This window comes from Podarcis bocagei (assembly GCF_964188305.1).
Source record: "Podarcis bocagei genome assembly, chromosome: Z".
Lineage (NCBI taxonomy): Eukaryota > Metazoa > Chordata > Lepidosauria > Squamata > Lacertidae > Podarcis > Podarcis bocagei.
The window spans coordinates 12,865,855-12,890,007 of NC_138140.1; the positions used below are offsets into that span (position 1 = coordinate 12,865,855).

The 24,153-nt window shown below is 43.5% G+C and overlaps 1 protein-coding gene across 10 annotated transcripts in view; it reads right to left on the reverse strand.

Annotated features, from left to right (window-relative positions):
• GAPVD1 (GTPase activating protein and VPS9 domains 1) overlaps window positions 1-21,544 on the reverse strand; it is a 50,176-nt gene extending 28,632 nt beyond the window's left edge. For 4 of the 10 annotated variants that reach the window (XR_014004414.1, XM_081180266.1, XM_081180265.1 and 1 more), the window contains exons 1-7: window positions 21,415-21,544; window positions 8,789-9,008; window positions 7,526-8,369; window positions 3,887-3,973; window positions 2,925-3,059; window positions 2,632-2,821; window positions 541-621 (exon numbers count right to left, since the gene is read on the reverse strand). Coding sequence is in view for 9 of the 10 variants with exons in the window: in XM_081180266.1 (XP_081036392.1) it covers window positions 541-621; window positions 2,632-2,821; window positions 2,925-3,059; window positions 3,887-3,973; window positions 7,526-8,369; window positions 8,789-8,973 (1,522 nt within the window). In the remaining variant the exon portion in view is untranslated. Of the gene's footprint in view, window positions 1-540; window positions 622-2,631; window positions 2,822-2,924; window positions 3,060-3,886; window positions 3,974-7,525; window positions 8,370-8,788; window positions 9,009-10,251; window positions 10,277-16,002; window positions 16,249-21,414 lie in introns of those variants that run through there. The other 6 variants (XM_081180268.1, XM_081180267.1, XM_081180263.1 and 3 more) reach the window with 5 other exon arrangements.
• Window positions 21,545-24,153: the final 2,609 nt, after the last annotated feature.

Here is a 24,153-nt window from a genome sequence, read left to right on the forward strand (position 1 = left end):
TGAGGCAGCTTCACTTGATCAGCTGCCACTGGGGGACCTAAATGCCTAGAAATTAAGCCATGTTCTCAGAGGGAAAGCATGTCTCCATTATCAGAGGTGGATGCCTAATTCAGCGAGAAGAACAGGGTGCCTATTCTCTAGCAAACTATCTGAACACTGCACAAACATTTTTGACACATTCTTTTTACATCTCTTCACATGTGGACTATCAAAGCATATAATATAATTACCACCACAAAAGGTCGATGCAGGATTCTGACCCAATATTCAGAACCAGCAGGCTCCTTTCCACCACCCACTTGCACAAATCTTAAAAGTCAAGATCCTAAGTCAGAGTTTCATTCATGCACAAAGTCTGACCCAACCTTTCCAACACTTTTTCTAGATATAAAAAGCTTTAAAAATAGAAAGCAAGCTTCTGAACAGAACAAAAGGAAGATGCCTTTCTTTTAAAAAAGCAGCTGGTGTGGACACAGACGTGCAAGGCAACAGAATGGCTTTGCAGAAACACTGAGAAAGAGGAAGGATTCAGTTACCCACCAAATGGGGTTACAAGGTTTATGTGAGCTGTCAGGTTGGTGGCAGACGTATCCCAGGCAGTGATGGCTGCCAACTGTTGTCCTGAGTGGACAGCATTAAAAAAGAAACACAGGTCAAACCGTTGGGAGGAGATAAAACATGGTTCAGTTGTAAAATAAGCACATAATACAAATGCCTCATTTGGAGTGAGGTGGAGGAGTCAATAATTATTTGAGACTGTGAGGTTCTGGCTTTACAAAAATTCAAGTTCAGCTTTATGTAAGGTTGTGTGTCAACTGCAATTTGGCATGGATGCAGAAAATCCAAAGAATGCAATACTGGGAGCAGAAATCGTCGTATTGAGGATATACAGAGATATTTTTAGGGAAAGTTACTATACTTCCTGATTGTGAAGACATACTTGCAAACATGTCTGAAGAGATCTCAGAAGCCAAAAGAGATGTTAAATGTCTAGCAGACATAACAAGTGGAATCCAGTTCCCCTTTTAGTTATTTGCTCTTCTCCTTGACTATTATTATTTAAAGTTATAAGTTGCTTTTTATACAAAAGTAACTCAAACAACTTACAGCAATGGAATAAATCATGTAAAAGTTGTGCAAGTAAGCATTTCTGAACTTTACCGCTACCCTCCTGTCAACTGCACAATGTACACAGCCCTGAACGTATAGCAGGAACAATAGCAGCCCACCACAAAAAATGCTTCATTTCCTATTTAAAAATGGGTCACTTACTATGACAGGCTGTGCCATCAATGAGCTGAAGAGAGGCATTTTTTAAGTAAGCAAATCAACAGGAATAGAGAGTGGGATAATGTGCATTTGCTGCTTAGGCTTTGGAACCAAACAGGTACATATACAAGCCTTCCACAACCTGCTTTCCTCCAGATGTTTTAGACTACAATTCCCATCAGCCCCTGACAGTGCAATTCTCTTACACTAAAGAAAGGTATCACCCTGTTTGTCTTGTTGGCATTAATTGAAGGCCTCCCTTTTTCAACAAGTATTTTAGGTGGATCTTTACCCCAGTCTGTATTAGATTTGAAAATGGGTATTTTACATATGAAATGGTGCCCAGTTAAAACATTGTTATTCACCCAGGTCTTTGGAGTTTAATTCTCTGCATATATATTTTTAGTGGGGCTATGCTGGATTTGCTCCTGAATACATATTATTGAATTTTAGGTTGCCTTTTATTCATGTTTTATATCTACTTCTAACATTTGCTTTTGTAGGTTGCTTTGAACTCAGTTTTTTGAAGAAAGTTGATAATCAATATAATGAATAACAATAATTTTAATTTTGTCAACATGTGGGTCTTGTGTTATATACAGATTTTTTTCTTAAAATTATTTTCATTGCTGACATCACTTTGAGATATTTTGTGTGAAGGAATTCATAAATGGATTTTGCCCTTTTTGCTTTGGTGGCCAAAAAGATCAGAAAGAAGACCCTGGACAATATAGCAGTGAACTGTAAGAGAGATGAAGAGATCTAAATAGAGATCAATTAAATAGAGATTTATTTGTGGCACAGCATCCCTTTTGCTTGTATTTATTTCTGATTCAGATTTGTCATGGCCAATGGCAAGTACAATAAAGCTATTTGGATCGGATATACTAAGAAAGGTTTGGATAAATGAATTAAAAAAAACCTTTATGAAATAAATCCTATTGGTCAGGGAAGAAGGGTGTTATAGTTCAACACATCAGGAGGGCTCTGGGTTGGAAAAGGTTGGTGTATACAGTGGTACCTCAGGTTACAAACACTTTGGTTTACAAACTCCACTAACCCGAAAGTAGTACCTTGGGTTGAGAACTTGCCCCAGGATGAGAACAGAATTCACGGCGCAGCGGCAGCGGGAGGCCCCATTAGCGAAAGTGCGCCTCAAGATAAGAACAGTTTCAGGTTAAGAACAGACCTCTGGAACAAATTAAGTTCGTAACCCGAGGTACCACTGTATCTTAAAACCCAAGTGACTGACACTAGTCAAGGGGACTCCACTGTCCTAAAGCAAAAGAGGCAGAGGAAAGCATCCGAAAACAGAGCTGGGAAAAGCTATCATGCAAAAACCTGAGCCTTGACCTTCCTCACCTATAGGTAGCCGGTTTTTCTTGTTTGCTGGTGTGGTGGCAGGGGAAAGCTGTGGGGTGTTGTATGGGGTCATCTCCAGGCTGCCGCTTTTCCCTGGCTTGTTCTGGGGCAAGTTTAACAACAGGTTTTCCAGAGCCATGCGGTCCTCCTTCAGCTGGTCGCCCGACATGACGTTCCGCATAAAGCTGACCTAAAAAAAGTGTTCGATGTTAAAAGAAGGCAGCAAAGCAGACCCCCAGCACAAACACTTTGACTTGTCTCCTCCTGCAGCCCAAAAGGAGTTGGATATTTACCAGGCCAGTGAGCTGGCTATGGGTCATGTAAACCACAGTTCTACTCAGCCCTTCCAAAAGGTTCACCGAGGACATGGGTGGAGTCTCTACTGCCCGTCCGCCAATGACAACGTCCAAGAAGGCAGCCACACAACCCTGCAAGGAAAAAATTGGAGGGGGGGGACGGACAAGTGAGCTGTTTCAATACAAGCACTTCAACAAGAGACCTGTACACCCCTACAAAGTGGGTAGATAATATAGAGATACACACACAGATAGAGAAAGAATTTAGGACCTTTTGTTTGTATTTGTTTTAAACTGATTTTAATATTCTATTTTAAATTGCTGCAACCCACGCTGGGACCTTTGTTTTTTATTTTATTGTTTTATTTATTTCATTTATATCCCACCTTTTTCTCCAAGGAACTTAAGGTGGCACACATAGTTCTACATCTCCACTTTTGATCCCCAAAGCAACCCAGAGATGTAGGTTGGGCTGAGATGTAGTGACTGGCCCAAGATCACACCCAGTCAGCTACATGGCTGTGTGGGAATTTAAACCCAGGTCTCCCAGGTCCCAGTCCAACACTCTTGATCCCTACACTACACTGGTTCTTCACTTATGGTGAAAGGCAGGTAAGAAATTGAAATTGTTATATTATTATTTTAAACATGCAGCAAGAATAGAAGCAGGTCTACGTTTTTAATAGTTAAGGGGGAAAAGCCACCAATATATGCCAAAGCACACTTCTTCATACAGGTTCCTTGAAACTCATTTACATTTAATAGTGGCTTTTGCACACTACAGATTCCATTAAGGGGTAGTGCCATTTGCTACTTCCTCTTAAGGTCGCAATTTGCTCACTTGAATATCTTCACAGTCATAACAAAAGTCTATTTGCGGGTGCCTTTTCCAAAATTATACAGAATGAGAAAAACACTGGCATGCACAGAGATACAAGTTCAATAGCTTTGGCTCTTACTTTGTCGAATTTACCCAGGTAACTCTTTGTGCGGGGGTCTCCTTCTTCAGAACTGGTCATGGCCAGCTGCTGCAAAAGTCTCCCAACCTAACAATGAGAAACAAGTTAAAGACAGGATTGCAATACTACCACAAAGAAAGAAAGCCGCCTCCACCCTCTGAGTTGAAACTGGATGAAAAATAACTATTCATACTCAGCTTGCACAAAGTCTGAGACATTACAACCGTATTTTCTTTCTGAAAATTAAAAACAATTACATGGAAAAGTTCCACAGCAAAATGCCTGTACAGAACTTCAATTTCCCTTACAAAAACTTTGGCTACCTCTTATCAGCTTTGCTTCATCTCAGGTGGAACCTACACACGTATAAAAACTGTTCTGAAAATGCTTTAAAAAGCGTTTTTAAAAATATATTGAATTTCCCATAAAGCTCACCATCACTATCTAGTGTCACACTGTATATTCCACTTAAAATGTTTTATTTGCAGCTGTATAGCTGAGTCCTCAGGGGCAAGAACAGTTGTGGGAACCTGGAATATTTGCAAACTAATTTATCCGCTAAACCCAGTTCCCAGCCTGAATTAAATTTGCTCATTCTATTTCCATCCATACTTAACAGGTGCCAAAAAATGGTTTTCACATAAACATGGAATAATCATCTGGCAATAAATATGACATCCATGAAAATCTCAGCTTTTATCATCCAGAGTTGGGATGAACCAAGAGTCCATCAAAACCAACCAAGCATCTATCCACCAACCTGCACTGAACCCATAAACATGTTTATATAAACACACAAAATCCCAGTTTGTCTTTTGCGTCTTGCTGAACTTGCTGAACTGCAGGGTGTCAACTTCTCCTGCAGAGGGCATTCACAGACAGGAAACCTAGTATGACAAGGACCTTGCAGGAGCAGGAAGATAACAGGTCAATATCAAAAAGTGTCCATTTGTGTGCCTACAGGAGGCATTGAATTCTACAGTACAAAGCAGAAGGCTGTAATTGAAGCAGGTGTAAAGATTGTACCACAATTCATTTTTCAGCTGCAGCCCTTTACATGAGTAAAGAAGCAAGAAATTCTTGGTGGGGGGAGATGAAAACACACACACACACACACACAGTTATACCAATGGGCATCCAGCTATTCCAAAAATAGACAGGCCTCTGACAGCTGCAGGGATCAGACTGCTTATCTAGTGTGAATGCTTAGAAACTAGTGGGCCAGCTACAGCAGGTTGGCATCGCTCTGTACACAAGTCCCTCCTCCTTCCATTCCTGCTCTTCTCTGAATACTAAACACCTGACCACCAAAATCTGATCTTACGCCTTCATGCACTCTACACTGCAACACCCATGCTAAATCCCTCCCCCACAAAAGCAGGATGGGTAATGCAAAAGTAACACACGCTTATATGTTGTGTGATGTGTGCTCTGTAGGACTAGGACTACCCTGAATATCAATGAAGTTTCTTAAACAGCACAAGGTGTTGTGTGCTAGGTATAACAAAACAAAAAAGTTCTTACCTCTGGAAACTATCTCAAATATGGCCAGGGTCACAAAACAAATAAGCAAATAGATCACTAACCTAGTTACCAGCTAAAGGAGAAATATCTATGTGTCTTTCAATTGTGCCCAGTCTTCACATGCCTAGAACAACCACTCTAAACGTATAACATACACCACCTATCCATCTTAACATCATTCAAAACTGTAACAAAGCTTTAGGCACTTGTAACTTTCCCCTTCACAGCTCCACTCTGTCTCTCATTTCCACCTTGTTCCTTGGGAGCAGAGATCTATGCTGTCCAAGGAACTCTCCACAAAGTGTTGTCTACATTGATGGTGCTGTATGAACACCAGCATTTTATAGCTGGTCAGCATGGCACAAATTAGACTGGCACACTAACTGTCCTTGGAAGGAAAGGAACAACCCAGAAAATGTAAATCTTGTTGGTAGCAAAGGGTAGTCCAAGTATCAGGGCTATTGGTGGATCTCTTGATTTTGCCCAAAGGGTACGATGAAGTTGTTCTCTCCTAGCTTACAATAACATCAAAACAACCTGTATACACACACTTTCCTTGTAATGGATACTGTAAAACCACATCCCTCTTAAAAATTCAACTTTTTTACAATAAAGTGGTTATTTGAGCTCAATTGCTCAGGGGTAGGTAGCACTGGGAGAAGTAACAGTCAACATCACCTTATCTCAACAAATGAAAAATACTCTGGTAGCACAACTGGAAATAAACTAAAGCAACTTGGGTGCTGTCCCAGTTCTTTTAAGCAAAGAAGAAAGATGCACAGTATGACAGTTGACCTATCTGAAATATAAGCAGGGCTGGAAAGGCCACTCCAAGCACCTGGGTCCCTAAAAATATTATAATGGCAGCTAGAAATTTTATTTTACTTTTGTTCTAGTCTATATAGGGTTGATGAATAACAACCTAACTGTAGGAATCTGAAAATAGCCTAGGACATGCGTAGGCAAACTAAGACTCAGAGCCGGATCCGGCCCAGTCACCTTCTAAATCTGGCCTGCGGACGGTCTGGGAATCAGCATGATTTTACATGAGTAAAATGTGTCCTTTTATTTAAAATGCATCTCTGGGTTATCTGTGGGGCACAGGAATTCATTCACTCCCCCCCAAAAAAAATATAGTCTGGCCCCCTACAAGGTCTGAGGGACAGTGGACCGGCCCCTGCTGAAAAAGTTTGCTGACCCCAGGCCTAGGGTAAGGGTTTGTAAGCATTAATTCTTACAACAAATGAGGACAGCCATTCTTCACACTTCTGGCATGGCTTTAAGCAATGGGAGTTCCCCTCCAGCCTTGCCATTCGTATGAAAAAGTTAGAAACCCATCTGCTTGTACAGTAAAGTACAAGAAACTTTTTACTTTATTGGGAATATAGCAAGATTTTGGCCTTATGTTTTATTTCTGTATTATACTGTTGTATTTATGTTGTATGCGAATGTGGTTGTTAAATAAGGACTTACACTGCAAAATAAAATTATTTCATCAAGTTTGTGTAGCATTTGCTTCTCTGGCTCCTAGTCATCTGACATAGCTTTTTCTCTAGACCCACAGACAAAGTTCAGAACAGCTAACAGCCCACAAAATAACATTTGCCCAGAGAAAGCTATGAACCACCAGCTAACAGGAAGGCTGAAGAGACTGCCTGCAAACAACTGGTCTCACCACTAGCAGGCAGAAAAGGGGCACCAAGAATGGAAAAGGATGGGTTAAAAAGGTATGCAGGGTAGCCTTCCCCAACCCTGTGCCCTACAGGTGTTCTAAATTACAATTTATATCAGCACAACTCTGCTGATGGAAGGTATAGTCCAAAACACCTGCAAAAGAACTAGGTTGGTATAGGGTGTTTTTATTTGGGGGGGGGGTATGGATTACCTTGGCATTTTTACTGCACTATTTCTCTTGACAACATTCATCCACAAGTCTGCTTTCTGAGCTAAAAAGGATCAAGAATGCCTAACCTGCCCCCCCAAAAAAAACCTTAAAGTACACTTTGTTTCTTAGACAGCACCTTTCTCTATTTTCTTCTTGGTACTACAGACTAATATAGCAAGACTATGAGAGAGAGAGAGAGAGAATATATATTTTTGAAGACCTGGTTATACCTGCATTAGGTTGAACCTTGCCACTTCATTGATTGGGGCATCAGAAATAATCCCATACTGCTCTGGGTTGACCACGGCAGGACAAATGAAGCAAGTCAAGAGAAGGTCCGTGCACATGGCTCTCACTTCTCCGACATCAAGCCTGTCCACACACGAGAGCGTTTTGTACATCTGGGATACAATCCACCGTAAGCTATGTGGGAAGCAGTAGGTGTTTTGCTTGAGGTAGCCAATGAACTTATTCACCAGGGCCACCAGCTTGGCCTCATTGGATTCTACCATCTCCTGAACTTTCTGCCTGAACTTTTCCGTGCCCTTTTCCCCAAAGAGCTTCTCCTGCTGGGTGGGCGAGAAGCGGTCAATCAATTTGCTGGGGTCGGTTTCCAGGTGGTCTTCATCTTCAACCAACAGCTGCATAATGGGCTCGTGCAAAGTGGCAGTGAGGAAGAGCTTGGCTGAAAAGAGCCCCTCAGAAAAGAGTTTGAACAGAATGCTGAATGCGCAGGTGCCTCTCCTTAGGAGCCGTCTGGGATTATCACTTTCCTTGAGTTCAAATTCAATCAAGTAGCGCAAGACTTGGAGGAGGTAGCTTTCGTCTTCTGGCATAATGCAGTTGCCATAGATGGAGGTGAAGACGGTGTGAATGACACTCTGCGTGTTCTCCTGGTTGAGCTTCTCTCCAGCAACCAGGCACGATGCAATAAGGCGAGGGTTTTCGCGCAGCCTGTTAAGGAATTCTCCATAGGCTGTCTCTTGAAAGCCCAACTGCTTGTACCCATCCACAAACAGTGTATCCTCCAAGACCTTGGCATGCTGGCAGCATTCAGCAGGTGAAGCTTCCGCGCTAGGAAAATATAAATATTTATAGAAACCATTTAGATCACCCAAAATTTTAATTTCTCAAAGTCACAAAAAATCAATGGAAAGAGAAACATCCTAATTTTGCTGAATATACCTCACACACACACACTTAGAGAAAATCTCCTAAATATTAAGATCTCAAAGTCCCATCTATGAAGAGACTGCCACCAACTCAAGACACAGGTAAGTCTTCTCAGTGGTTGCAAGAGGGCTATAAAATACACACCCAACTGCATCCCTTTGACTGAGCTCAAAGCTATGTTTTCTTTATGCTTGCTCAAAGGTGCTGTGCAACTTTAAAGCTTACATTTGCAATGTGTGATTTCTGCAGTGTTTCAGTGTACAAAGCACTGTCCAATTTCAAATATTAGCATTTTTATTTCTGTATGTACCAGCAGTTACCTTGTTATGATTAGCCGGTCCAAGTTAATCCTCTGCTGCTTGGAAATCCATGCCGTGCGATACAGCTTTTCAGCAGTCTTCAGCACCTCAGCATTCAATCTCTGAATCAGCTGCTTTTCGGAGTTCACATAGAGCCGTTCCTGCTTGAGGTGATGGGCCAATGTGTGAATGTCCAGCTTCACCATCTTTGAAAGGGGGCAGCAGGACGTTGGGTGACTTGCTGTGAAGGAGAAACAGAATGAGATCCATGGACAAGGAAGTGTTACACTGTGTTCAGTCAATCCACGGTACACTGATTGAATGAACCTGGGGCCACCACAGTGGCTAGTATGATTTGGCAGAATTAGCTGGGATATGCCAACCCCAAGCACCCTCTTATCCCTTTAACTTAGAAGCTAGGGAACCTGTCAGGTTCAGTTTATCAAATCTAGGCAGCAACAGCAACATAATGATTCAATACCTGGCTTCTCCAGAAATTAAAAAGTGAAGAGAATAAAAATGTAATTCTGAAGCAACCCAAGTATCAAGTTGGGTGTGAAAGATATGGAATGAAGCAGCAGTTTTTGCAAGTATAATTGCATCAGGGAACACAGCTGCAAAACTGAACACACCTCAAAAATAATTGTACATGAATTAGGCAGTTCAGCGTTTTCTTCAAGGGAGAGCAGAAAGAAGAAAAATGGGCTCAACGCTGCCATGGCTTGCTGGCTTTCAGGTAATTACATTATCCTCATGGAAGCATTAGCCTTTGAGAAAAGTAAGACACTGTGCACTCCCCACTGTCTCAACCAAGACCCACCCCACCCCCCAAAAAATCCAACATATCAACCGGCCACATAAAACATTTCAAGCTGACCAGAAGGTCAATTGTTTTACCACATCTTTTTTACCACATGCTTTACCGCATCATATTTTCTATCCAACTAAATTGTACTAAGAGAAGACCCTCTAAAATTAATGGGTCTATGATAGTCAAATGTCCATTTTTTTCAGGACTAACAGTGAGTACAAACATGTGTGATCCTGGGGGCCCCAGCTGGCACAAAATGTCTGGCTGCTTGAAGCTGAAAATCCAAAATCTGCCTAGCCCCACTCCACCAATTAATATACAGGATAACATACTGGGAAGACAACAGCAGGTTCTCCACTGAAATGGTGCAGGAACTGTGCTAAAGCTCTACTGTGCCATTATTCATTTCAAAGGATACTGTCTTCCTGTTCAAGCCCCACTGAAACTTATGGGAGCAAGGATTTATTTTTCTACCCCAGATGAGGTTGGAGTCTTTCACTCCAAAACCCTTCAAAGTGCTCAAAACTCACCATCTGCCTTGCCTCACTGTAAGATCACTTTTGGTGGGGCCTCAGCATTTGAAAGACAAAAAAACCTGAGCCCTGGCTCCATAAGCTAAGCGTTCTCCCACTCCCCAGCTTTTTAAAAAACATTCCCCATCTCCCATGTTCACCTGTACGTCTGCCAGTTAAAGTCCAGAACCATGAGACGCCAATCCTATGTTGCTTTGGAAGTGTTTAAAAGTTGGCTGCGTGAATAAAAGCGATACTTGAATTCAGTGAAATGGGAAGCCCAAGGGGAATTAAAAAAAAAAAAATACTGTCAAGATGACTGTGTGCTTTGGTCTCACTTTCACTGTTGCCTAAGTAGATATTGAGAGAACAGTCTGCTCTGGAAAATCCTCTCACTAAGTAAGAATAATCGCTACAGTCCAGATATGGCAGTCCATGGCAGTTCCTTCTGTCATCAGGTTTCCAAAACAAACATTACAAATGGTTTTACATGCTGCACTTGTGTTATGCTAGAAAAATAGTTGACTATACACTTGTTTTTAAACAGAGAGTGGCATGAAATGTGTTGGCAGATTCTTTTAAAAAAAGAACATAGTACAACCACAGCATCAGTTAAGGAGTTCAACTAAAAGGGGGGAAATATCTATTTGGGAATTTTGCATGAAAATCTGTAATAATTTGCTGTTGCATTGTTCATATTTTGCATTCAAAAGCCGAAAACAACCACCACCTTGCACTATAGCACTGTCAGATGACCTCAGCACCAAAAAGACAACCCAAGATTTGTTTTTTTAATGCACACGATCCAGAAGGCCGTAAGTACATTAGGCCGCATGCATAAAGAGCTTTTGCTCTTCGCAACTGACAGTGTAATGGATTTTTACCACTTGTGATTCTCAACTAGTTTTCTTCAGAATTGCCTCACTGAAGACTTCTTGACTAGAGTATGCGAGACTAACATTTCAAGCACAATTATGTGACGCACTAGGACAATACATTCAAAGCCTTCAACCTCCAGGGAGGTTCCCCTTCAATAAGCTCAAAGAATCGCCCCATGTTCCTGAAGAACAGTTTGAAAACCACTACATTGTGCAAATAAATCTGTACTTATGATAAGGTGCCTGCTGCATGTCCCAAACGTAAGAATCAGACTACATTCTAATATGTTAAGCACTACAGATTACTTTCTAAAGTGATCCCAAAGGCATAAAAAGGATTGCCTATATGATGCCCTATAGCAGGCATGTCCAACAGGTAAAAAAAAAGGAGGCTAGATCACTGCCAGTTTTTAACTCTGAGTAGACTGCAGTCTCTTGGGAGTTGGCCACCCCTGCCCTATAGCATGGGTAGGCAAACTAAGACCTGGGGGCCACATCCGGCCAAATCGCCTTCTAAATCCAGCCGGCGCACAGTCCAGGAATCAGCGTGTTTTTATACGAGTAGAATGTGTCCTTTTATTTAAAATGCATCTCTGGGTTATTTGTGGGGCATAGGAATTTGTTCATTTTTTCCCTCCAAAATATAGTCTGGCCCCCCACAAGGTGTGAGGGACAGTGGACCGGCCCCCTGCTGAAAAAGTTTGCTGACCCCTGCCCTATAGATCTTGTTGCAGACCAAGCATGGCCAATGGCAGTGCTTTATTTCTATCCCATACCACTGCTGTTTGCCCGCTTGCACCCACCCCCACCTTTCCCAATTGAACCCTTGCCTGCTGTGGCCACTCTTTTCCGCAGCAGCAGGCACAGCCTCCCGATGCGGCCCTTTTATGATCACCAAAGTGTCTTCCAGGAAGGTGCTTGACAATCGTAAAAGGGTCATGTCAAACCTTGGGGTCTGCCGCGCCTTTTTACGATCAGCAAGCACCTGCTTGGAAGGTGCTATGGCAATCATTAAAGGACTGTGCCAAAGCACTTCCAGGAGGTTGTGCCTGCTGCCATGAAAAAAGTGGCAGTAGCAGGCAAGGAGAAATTAGGTGGCAGTATGGTGTACCGGTGTGTACAGCCTCAAAACAAGCACTAGCCAATGGACCAGGATGATAAGAGTTGTAGTCCAACAATATCTAGAAGCTATCACATTGGCTACCTTTGGCACAGATTCACAGTAAGTTACCAAAAATTATTATAGATTGTATTTCTCTTGGGGATAAGCCCTGGAGCTGTCATCTATTAGGAACCTAGGATCTCATTTGCAGTATCATCCTGGTAAAAAAAATAAATCATTTGAACCTGCCATTCTGATGTGTTTTCCACATGTGGGGTCACTTTAAGAAAGTCACTCTGCAACAGCTAAGCTAACATTCCACTGGGACTGAACTCTTGGCACAGATTTATTAAGATTTATGTCCCACTTCCAGTAGAAAACCACTGAAGCAGCTATGAATAACTTCAAGCATTTATTTATACATTTTACTGCACATTGTAATGCTAGTTTTGCAGTGGCATTACAGCTGCTCATGCAAGAAGATATGAACCAGCACAACTATTTTGGATTCACTATAATCAACAGTTTAAATTCTATGCAGACATAAGAAACTATAGAACGTCAGCAGCCACTGGCATTTAGGCACATGGATTCCGATAAGCTCCCAAGTACCAGTTCTGATATTCCACTCCAGTTATCACCTTAAACACGCAAGTACAGATTCTGGATTTAAAATAGTCAAAGACATGAGCCTTCCTCACCACATCAGAAAGGTCACATGAGTATTGGAACTGCAAGTATCTCACCAAACTCAAACTGGCCCAAAACACCAGTGGACGAAGGATTTTTTTAAAAAAATCAGGAGATGCCCTCCTTGCAACATGACAAAACCAAAGAAATGTGGAGCTTGGCAAATGTTGAAAACAGAGAACAATACAGCACTGGTGACACCTCAAAGCACTCAAAATCTATTCATTTTGACAGCTTGGTACAAAATGACATCAAAAGAGGAGGGGAAGGGCTTTTCTGCATTTACAGATCAAATATCACTAAAAAAGAGAGCTAAATGATATAATTCAAGCCTGTCAGGCTTTCTCAGCCTCTAGAGCCTAGGCTGTATGAGGCATGCTGGACATATAATGGAGCAGCCCACACAGGACTTGGTTGATCCTGCAGTCCAAGAGGAGCTGCTTTAAAAAGCCTGTGCTAATTGATATAAAAATTTCAGCAAAAAACCCGTCATTATTGTGACAGGTGGGCATGTGGAAAAAGAGGGTGCTTATTACTTATAATATATTCAGTGTCACCTACATATATGGTACCTTACAAACTTTCATAGGTAAAAAAAAATACAGTCCCTGCCCATCTTATAAGGGGACAATGGGGAAAACAGAAGGAGTGGGGTGGGAGAATATAGGTAGGGAAGATATGGGCAAATGCATTTAAAACTTGGCTACAGTCAGGGATGAGGATTAAAGCGATATACTGCAGGACATGGAAGAAAAAGCTTGTAGTGAGGGCTAAACCTCCTATCCTGAAGGGGTGGGGGGGAAGGCGCAAGTGTTTTCAAAGATCAGTGCTTCACTTACGGAATGAATGGCAGCTACTCCCTTACATATGATAAACTAAAGGGTCCAATAAGGCACACTATAGAGTGGGGGCTAACTCTGCTCTGCCCTTGGTAATGCCCACCCAATCAAACTTGATTCTCTCTATCACCCCATTCTGGGGTTCTAATTTATTGGTCCCTCCACAGAGGGAGTGAATTTTCAGAACTGTGACAGATAAAGGTTTAGACAAAAATGCTTCAGAATCCCATTTTCTAGAAACCACAGAAGGGGAGAGTGCTCTTATAATTGGGTCCTGCTTGCAACTCATTGCCACTTGAGAACAGGATGCTGGACTAGACAGGTCACTGGCCTGATCCAGCAGGCTGTTATAATTATTACTCTTCCTCCCACCCCTTTCCCCTTAAGAAAACCCTCCGAAAGCTATGTTCTCCCAACTCCTGGAAAGCCTTCTGCTTTGTGTTAACATGGCCATAGCAGTCAATACTGTATAAGATTTACTTACCAATGCAGAAATGGTCACATCAAATACAAAGCAGACCAAGGCAAAGCAGTGTCAATACTAATCTGTCTATATCAAAATATATTTAAGACGAACCTGAAACAATCCCCTACTCCTGTGTTACAGCTGAAATGAAAAATAGCCTCTACTTCCTACGGTGCTATTCCATGTTAGTTCTACTCAGAACTGATCGACTGAAATCAATGGACAGGACTGATTTAGGTTCATTAGAACTTTGTTGGATAAGCTTAATATCCATAGTAACTAAAAACACTTTAAACATGTTTTTTTAAAAGATTAATTTGGGATTAGGTCCTAGCCAAAGCAGTCACCTTTCTGAGTAAAAGACAGTTTCCTTATTAAACCAGCACTACCAAAATACTAGCCTGTTAAATACATTAGGCTTAAAAATCAGGTGGCCACCTGGCTACCTGCAGCATCAAGGAACTGCCATGGGAAAAACAAGGTAAGGAAAACACTGGCAAACAGGAATGGAGTTGGTGCTTTTATACTGTAAACTTGTACCAATGACTAATACAGGTATATGGTAGCAAGCTGACTAGTAAGTTGGGCAGACTTATTTGCAAGGGTGAAATGACATGGATGAACTGACATTTATAAACACCCAGATTGATGAAGGTCAGTGGGCTTGCTTTTATAGGGTGGCTGTCAGGGCTGGACAGAATCTCACAGGCACCCAATCTGCATAGTTCACCTTGAACTTTGATGCTGGCTCCTATGAACCCCATTTCCCCCTCCATTAGCCCTGTTGGCAATTTGCCCATTGGCAAGGTTTACTGTTTCTATACAGAGCCACTTGTAATTGTCCAGTACTAAAGTGTAGAGGATGTCTGGCTAATGCAGTCAGAATCCTGAGCAGGGATAGTATGATTAATCCTTTAAAAGAGGATTAGCCATGATGGCTATGTTCTACCTCCACTATCATGACTCTGAATACCAGTTACTGGGTGAGCAGAAGGATGCTGCACTGAAGTGCCGCTTGCAGGTTTCCCACAGGAATCTGTTGAGCCACTGTGAAAACAGGATGCTGCACTGGATAGGCCACTGGCCTGATCCAGAAGATTCTTCTTATGTTCTGGTATTAGTAGTATATTGACATATAAAGTATCTCCAAGTGACTTACCAAGTTGTAAAGCAAAGCATGGAACACACACACAAAAACCAGGTTGCATCCAGTATACTAATAATAATCACTCAGTTGGTAAAGCATGAGACTCAGTCTCAGCGCTGTGGGTTCCAGCCCCACAATGGGCAAAGATTCCTGCATTGCAGACAGCTGGATTAGATTACCCTCATGGTCCATTCCAACTCTACAATTCTGATGTTGGATCTACTTAGAGAAGACCCACTGAAATTAATATACTGATAAACTAATGTAGGTATATTAATTTCAATGCATCTACTGTGAGTAGAACTTAATTGGATACAACTTCGACTGCCAAACAATAACCCATAAAACAGCAACAAAAACATACCATCAATAGACAGCATAATCACAGTAAGATGCTAGTGTCCACTCTGCAGAGCCAAGAAAATCCTGGGCATCTAGATTCTTTGCTAGCAGCACTCAAGAAAACAGATATCCATCTTCCAGCAAAGAAGATGTCTAAATATTTTCTTCTGACACCATGCATAGGAACCTGAAAAATATTTTCCCAGGCCTGCAGTTTCGAGCTCAGGATTCTGTACATTTCCGTACGGTTAGAGTAAGAACGAAAGCAGAAAAACACTTAAAAACAGGATGCGATAATGGGGTGTAATACAGTCAAATTAAAGTCCACTGAATTCAACTGAATAATTTAAGCTCATCCTGGACACAGAGAGAGAATACAGTAAAAGTATTAAGTGTAAACAATACAAATGCATGCAAAAAAAATTTTTAAAAAGAGATACAGTGGTACCTTGGTTCTCGAACTTAATCCGTTCCAGGAGTCTGTTCGACCCCTGAAACCGTTCGAAAACCAAGGCGTGGATTCCGATAGGCTGCAGGAGCTTCCTGCACTCAAGTAGAAGCAGCGGAAGCCACGTCAGACGTTTGACTTCCGAAAAACGTTCACAAACCAGAACATTCACTTCCAGGTTTGCAGCAATCGGGAGCCAATTTGTTCAGGAGCCAAGCCATTTGAGTACCAAGGTACCACTGTACACTGAGGAGGAAAAATTGAAAGCAACTGAGAATACAATACAGCATTCAACTATCGCATATTTTAAAAATGGAGTGAGTCAATTCAGTTCACAATAAAGTCTCTCCACATGTTTATCCATAAAACAGGGGGTTTAATGGGCTGTTTGATTAACATAGGAGAAAAACCACATCAAATAAAGAATATCTTTTTAATGAACAGTTAAGGACTCTCCACTTAGATGTTCTGACAGTGCAATGTCCCATACTTTCACTAGCAACTTCCCTTGGAAAGTTGGACTTCCAGTGGGAGGCCACTAACAATGTGGCTGTGGCAAGAAGCATAAACCCATGAGGTTTATGCATGATGGGAGAGTTGGTACCGTGCTCCAAGGAAAGGAGCTCCAGACTGGGTCTGGTGATATTGAGGTGATAATAGAGATAGCGGCAAAAGTAGGTTCCCTTTCCCCTTTTAGTCACACATGGCTTTCATAGTTCTGCCTGGCACGCCATGTAAATTTTTAAGGCTGCAATTCAGTACCCTTACCTAGAGGTGAATCCCACTGAACTCAAGTGGGACTTAGTTCTAAGTAAACATGTTTAGTGTTGCATTTTTAGGTTAATAACTGAGGATATATTTGTAAAGCTAGCTTGAAGGTGGGAATGTTCAATATACTGGTTAGTTGTGAAGTCATGTTCTGTTTCCCCCACACACATCTAACTTTTAAACGGACAACTGTTTATGTATGCTGCTGCAATGAAAAGGTCTCAGGTAAAGTTTGTTCAGTTGTTCCTGGCTCAACTGCATGTAAAAGCAAAGGAGGAAAATGTGAAACAAGTTTCTGAGGGAAAGTAAAGTAATTTGTTTATTTTATTTTATATCCTTCTGTTCTAGCAATGAACTTCCAAGTATTGAGAGTGCCTTTGTGGGCAGCAAGAGCAGCATCCCTTGGAATGTTTCAGCAGAAAATATTGTTTTGTGCTGCACAGGCACCATGGATTCAATCCAGGTGAAGCTCAATGCTTTGATTTAAAAGAAAACGTATGGGTCCAGAAGCTCTGAACTATGCAGCAATCCCACCACATATGAAGCAGTGTTCCAGGCAGCAGAACAAATATTCCATACCTTGTAACCTGCATGAGTTGTTACTATATGAGACCAAGCAAGTAAGTGGCTAGTTACAAACCTGTCTTCAACCATCAACAGACAGAAAAAGGCCACAAATTATATCTAATACAATTTTTACAGGGTGAAAATCATAAATCCACAGTGAATAGTATCACTTCCATTGTATTCAAAGAGGACAAGGTATGTAACTAGAGGACAGTAGCATAATCATAAATTTGTTCTCTCTCAAATTTTATGTGTGAGCAGATAAAGGATGGCTAATCAGCCTCTGGTTCAGATGGTGAAGTAACTTTGCAATATGTAGTAAATTCTCACTACCCAGAACACAGTAATGGTTAGTATAAATTTAAGACCTCCTTTGTGGCCTACACCAGCTCCTCCAAATAAGGAAGATCATCATCCATGTTACCCTTCTCTGCATAATCTCTACTACACAACTTGACACATTACTAAACACAGTAATGAACAAAATAAATACAAATCTTAACATGAATCTTGTAAGTAGAAAGACAGCTATATTCCCATTTAAGATCACTCAGACCCAGGTGTTCACCTTTCTCCTAAAGTCCCTGGGGCTGTGTCTGAAGGCATATAAAGCAACCACCTTGCTGAAGTAAAGCTGAAGTTCAGTGCTAGGATGAGGATTAGTCAGGAAATCCTACATAAGCAGAATTTGCCAACTTGGCACTCTCCAGAGGGGCTGTGGCTCAGTGGCAGAACATTTGCTTTGCATGCAGAGGGTCTCTGGTTCAATCCCTAGCATCTTCAGATAGGTCTGGGAGAGAACTCGCCCTGAATTCTTGGGAGAGCTGCTGCCAGTCAGTATAAACAATGCTAGATGGCAGCTTATGTTACCTTTTGACATCATCTCCCATGTCTAACAATGTTTGTATGTCATGGGTAAATTCTCAAAATCACTTTCATATGAACAAACTAGTTGCCACTTTAAAATCCCACTGCCTCCTTTGTCTGATAAGCACACACGTAAGGTTTGCCCCTTTCTTCTTGGAGAGCAATAATTTTGTTCCCTGCTTAGCATACCAGAAATATGCAAAACAAACCTCCATAACACTCTTGTGGAACTGTGGAACATAGAATATGTTTTATCTGATAATTTTCCTGTTTGCTTTCTCCCACAAAAAGAACCATTTTGACACCCAAAATAGAGCTCCTTCTTCAAACATACTTTGCTACTCACCACCACCAATACCCTGAAACAATGCTGCACCCAGGGTAACGTGGGGATTGCAAAATGATGGCTAGTCTGCCAACGGAGCTGGACTCCCTCAGGTGGAAGGTTGGGATAGAAACAGATTAAATAAAATGAATTTGCAAATAAATAAATAAAAGCCATGATGCTTCAAACGAGAACTCATGCCCACAATAAACTGGGATAATTTCTCCTCCCCACGCCTCATAATTTTTGGCAAAATGGTACCGCCTCATTTTACTGCCTGCAAACAGGAAGGGATAATTTCACTATTGGGATGGGATAATTAGCTTTTATGCCTGAGTGTCTAACACTGGTTCCAACTTGTAGCCACCTAAGACACATCCATCTAGTATTTATGGACCCACTGCCTTTGAACATGGAGGCTCCAGGGGGTTATAATGGCTTTGATCATTTGAAGCTACATTAAAACAGAGTCTGGTCATTGGCCCATCAAGCATAATACTACCTGCTCTGACTGGCAGCAGCTCTTGAACATCTCCAGCATGTCCCGTTTCTCCCCCCGTGCCCAATATGATCTGCTGGAGATTGAACTGGGATGCCCTGCATTCAAACATAGTGTTTGCCACTGAACCAAGGCACCTGCCTCATCCACAGATTTATCTTCCATGATTTTAGAAATAAAGCTATCTAAGCCAGAGGTTGCCAATCACCCACCACATGCTGTGGCCTTGAATTCCTTACATTAATTACACAGAGTGTGAAGCAGTACTTCCTTCTGTCCACTCTGAACCTACCAGAGATTGATTTTGTGAACCTGCCTGATTCTGAGCCAGACCATGACCCCATCTATGCCAAACTACTGTCATCTCAGATGGGAAGAAACTCTAGTACAGTGGTACCTCGGGATGTGAACAGGATCCATTCTGGAGCCCCATTCGCATCCTGAATAGAACTTAAAACGCGACAGCAGATTGGCGCATCTGTGCGTGCAGCGTTTTGCCGCTTCCACGCATGTGCATAACGTCATTTTGAGCGTCTGCACATGCACGAGCGCTGAAACCCGGAAGTAACACGCTCCGTTACTTCCGGGTTGCAGTGGAGTGCAACCTGAAAGCGCTCAACCTGAAGCACATTCAAACCAAGGTATGACTGTATCTCAGACAGAATTTTCTCTTTTGGGGGGAAGTGCTTTGAGCTTTATTACCTAGAGATTAAGAACTAGAAATTAAGAACACATTCTCTCCCTCTCTCCAGCAGCCCCCATCATTACCACCACCCTCCAATTTGGAGGACTCTTCTACCCCACACTTTTTCTTCAGAGCCTTACAAGTTTGAAGCTTGGAGGAAAATTCCTTTTCTGCAACAAGAAGAGGAGGGAAATATGTCATAGAACAACACAGCAGGGGACAATCCTAACTGGCAGAGAGAAAATATTCTGACTTTAGACTAAAGTGGGGGTAGAGGCACAATGAGTAGAATAAGTTATTGAAATATAGATGAAAACTATAAACACATAAGGGAGGGAAGGAATGCTCTGACCTGAGAATTAAACTGAGGGAGGACACTGAGAACAGGATGCTAGGACTAGACTATGTGATGGCCTGAAGCAGATTCTTCACACAGCAGGGATGAGGAACCTATGGCCCTCCAGGTGTTCTTGGACTACAACTCTCATCATCACTCACCACCAGTACAGTTGGCTAGGGGTTGATGGGAACTGGAGTTCAACAACAAGAGGATCACAAGGTATGGTGTTGGTTGTAGGGCCTGAGAGGGAAAGGAGGGGATGTCAATGCAAAATATGGAGGAGGGACGCCTAACTTGTGGCAGAGGAAGGACATATAAGAGCTAAATTACTTCTGAAATAAATGCATATAGGTCAAGGTGTAACCTGATCAGAAGTTGAAAGGATGGGGTAAGCAAATGCAAAATGTAAGGAAAGCAGGTTGTATGTGTGTCAGTGCAACAGTGGCAAGAATTGACAAAGTGAGGAAAAAATAGCCTGCCTTTAAGCTAAAGGGGCTGTAGACTGGGGTGGGGTGGAGTGGTAGGATGCAATGTCAATGGTGTGAATAGTCTGACCAGACACTGAAAGGGTAAGGAATAAGACGTGCTTGGCTTTATAAAAAAAAAAAAGGCCAGGTGGCTGCTATCTTTGCAAAATTGGGGGCGGGGTGGGGAAGCTGACAATCACGAGGTGGGGTAGGAACACCTTGATTTTCAGCTAAAAGGGGAGAGGGCGTAGTCTAGGTGAGAGGACGGGAAGCCAATGCAAAATATGGAGAGGGGAGATAAAATAGGTGGTCACGTGCAAGCTGTAAAGAAGGCAATGCAAAAAAAAAAAAAACTGGGGTGGGGTTGGGGACAGAAGTATCTTGAATTTAGGCTGAAGGGAGGCGTGTAGGGAGGGGGGGGAGAGAGAACGTAAAGGGATGCCAAAGCGAAATATGGGGCGTGCGGGACAGCGGAGAGGAAAACGACACGGCGGGGCTTTAGGGGCCGTTCGCTTAGTGGCAGAGCACCCTCCCCGCGCGCAGAAGGTCCTGGGTTCAACCCCCCAGCGGCGTCTCCGAAACCCCGCAGAGCTACTGCCAGCCTGTGTAGACAACACTGAGGTGGTTGGGCTCGGCGTAAGGTTGAGATAAAGCGGGGCGGGGTGGGCTGCTGCTGCCGTCGCCGCAAACTAGACCAGGTCCGCCCCTTCTTTTGCCCAGGCCGGACTCTGCACCCATTGTGCGCCTCTTATCCCACCCCACCCCCCAACTTCGCCAGCCCCACCTCGGGCAGCCCCCTCACGGCAGGGCCCGGCGCTGCGAGAGGGCGGGCAGGACTACTGCGAGGAGGGGGGACGGCCTGATACGGGCCTTACCCAGCCTATGGGGACTAACCTGTGAGGCGAAGCCGCCGCCGCCGCTGCCTGGGTCTCTCCGGGGTCCGCTGCCCTGCGCGAGCTCCTTCCAGCAGGGCCGCCACCGCCGCCGCCGCCGCCACACCAAGACGCTCCTTCACTCTCCCTCTCGCTTCCCAAGCCAGAGACTGCGCATGCGGGATAGAGGGGAGCGCCCTGGAGCGGCTGGTATAAATACTGTCGTCCTGGGAAGGAAGGGTGCTCGCCACCTGCGTAGCCAGCAGGGGGCAGTGCGGCGGCAGCTGCAGCAAGGGCGTTGAATTGCTTTGCAAGTGCAATCACTCAAAGGAGAAGGGGCGGGACGCCACGCCCCGAAGGCGGGGAAACTGTTTAAGTGAAGGGGGTGTCGTCCTCCCGAATTCTTGCTATCTTCATTCATTGTTTCATTCATTTATACGTACCCCGCTTTTCTCCCTGAAAGGGACTCGAGGCGATTTACAGTTAAAACAGGAACAGCTAAAAACATTGGGGAGGGAGGGAGGAAAACAATTAAACAATAACAGAATTTAAATTCTCTGAATATATAACAGCTAAATTTTAATAGAATTAAAACACATGCTGTAAATAAGGGGGTTAGTTAGAGGGGGCTGTACCATATTTAGGATGGGGGGGATGCTGTGATTTCACATTGTGCTACTATTTCAGTGTTCTGTGTGTTTTGATGTTGTACTCGCCCGCTCTGGGGCCTATGGGGTGGAAAGATAGACAATAAAATATACTAACAGAACTTTTTTTTTTTTAATTCACTGGAGCATTTTGCTATGCTTTCTTTGCCCCCCATCCTTCCCCCCTTTTTAAATCATGTCAAATTAAGACAGAGACTACCTTAGCTTTTAATACTCTGATCATTTGTACAGGTTTTTTTTTTTAAGTCCACACTACATCTGTATCCAAGGGATGCGGGTGGTGCTGTGGGTTAAACCACAGAGCCTAGGACTTGCCGATCAGAAGGTCGGCTGTTCGAATCCCCGTGACAGAGTTGCTCAGTCCCTGCTCCTGCCAACCTAGCAGTTCAAAAGCACGTCAAAGTGCAAGTAGATAACTAGGTACCGCTCTGGCAGGAAGGTAAACGGCGTTTCCGTGCGCTGCTCTGGTTCGCCAGATGCGGCTTAGTCATGCTGGCCACATGACCCAGAAGCTGTACGCTGGCTCCCTCGGCCAATAAAGCAAGATGAGCGCCGCAACCCCAGAGTCTGTGACGACTGGACCTAATGGTCAGGGGTCCCTTTACCTTTACCTTACATCTGTATCCATACCTTTCCCTCTTGTGCCCCCCCCCAAAAAAAACCCACTCTGTCTTCACAACAGATCTGTGACATAGGTTAGTGCTGAGAGAGTGTGACTAGTTCAAAGTGAGTTTCCTGGCTGAACCATGATTTGAACCACGGTCTCCCAGGTCTTAATCCTACACCATAAGCACAACACCACATTGGCTCTCATACACCATTGCTGCTTGTCATGCAATCTACATTCCCAGGGGAGCTGAAGGAAGCAGTGGTGTGTCCGCTCTTAAAGAAAACTTCATTAGATCCTTTAGATCTATCCAATTACTGCCCAGTTTCGAATCTTCTGTATCTGGGTAAGGTAATTCTGAGAGCGGTTGCTGAACAGCTTAGTAGGTTTCTGGAGGAAACATCGGCTTTAGATCCATTTCAGTCTGGTTTCCGTCCTGGTTTCAGGACTAAGATGGTTCTGGTCGCCCTAACAGATGATCTCCATAGACAACTGGATCAAGGCGGGTTGGGACTGCTGATTCTCTTAGATCTGTCAGCAGCCTTTGATATGGTCGATCATGATCTTCTGGACCACCGCCTTGCTGACGTGAGGATACAGGGCACAGCCCGACAATGGCTGTGCTCTTTTATCTCTGGTTGCAGACAGAGGGTGGCACTAGGGAGGGAGATGTCATCGCACCACTCCTTGGTGTGTGGAGTGCCGCAGGGCGCAATCCTCTCCCCAATGTTTTTTAACATCTTTATGCACCCCCTTGCCCAGATTGTCCGGAGCTTTGGGCTGGGTTGTCACCAATACGCTGATGACACTCAGCTCTATCTGCTGATGGATGGCCACACCACCTTGGCCCTGGACAAACTGACCAGATGCTTGGAGGCTGTGGTGGGTGGTTTTGTGGGAGTCGATTGAAACTAAATCCTTCGAAGACAGAGGTCCCCTGGCTGGGTCGGGATGGCATGGGGATGAGGGACCAACTCCCTTCTCTTGCAGGGGCCCAATTAGTGATCGCCTTCTGTTAAGAGATCGCCTTCTGTTAAGAGTTTGGATGTAATCCTTGACACCTCCCTTTCCATGGAGGCGCAAGTTACAGCAACAGCTAAGGCAACGTTTTTCCATCTTCGCCACATTAAGCAGTTGGTCCCTTACCTTTCCCGCCCCGATCTGGTCACAGTGATCCATGCAACGGTCACCTCCAGGCTTGACTACTGTAATTCGCTCTACACGGGACTGCCCTTGAAACTGTCCCACAAACTCCAGCAGGTGAGGCTCCTCATGGGGTCCCTGCCATGGGAGCATATTCACCCAGTGCTTTACCAGTTGCACTGGCTCCCAGTGGAGTATAGGGTCAGGTTCAAGGTGCTGGTCTTGACTTTTAAAGCCCTTTGCGGCTTAGGGCCCTCGTATCTACGGGACCGCCTCTCCTGGTATGCCTCGCAGAGGACCTTAAGGTCCATGAATAACCATATATTAGAGGTCCTGGGCCCTA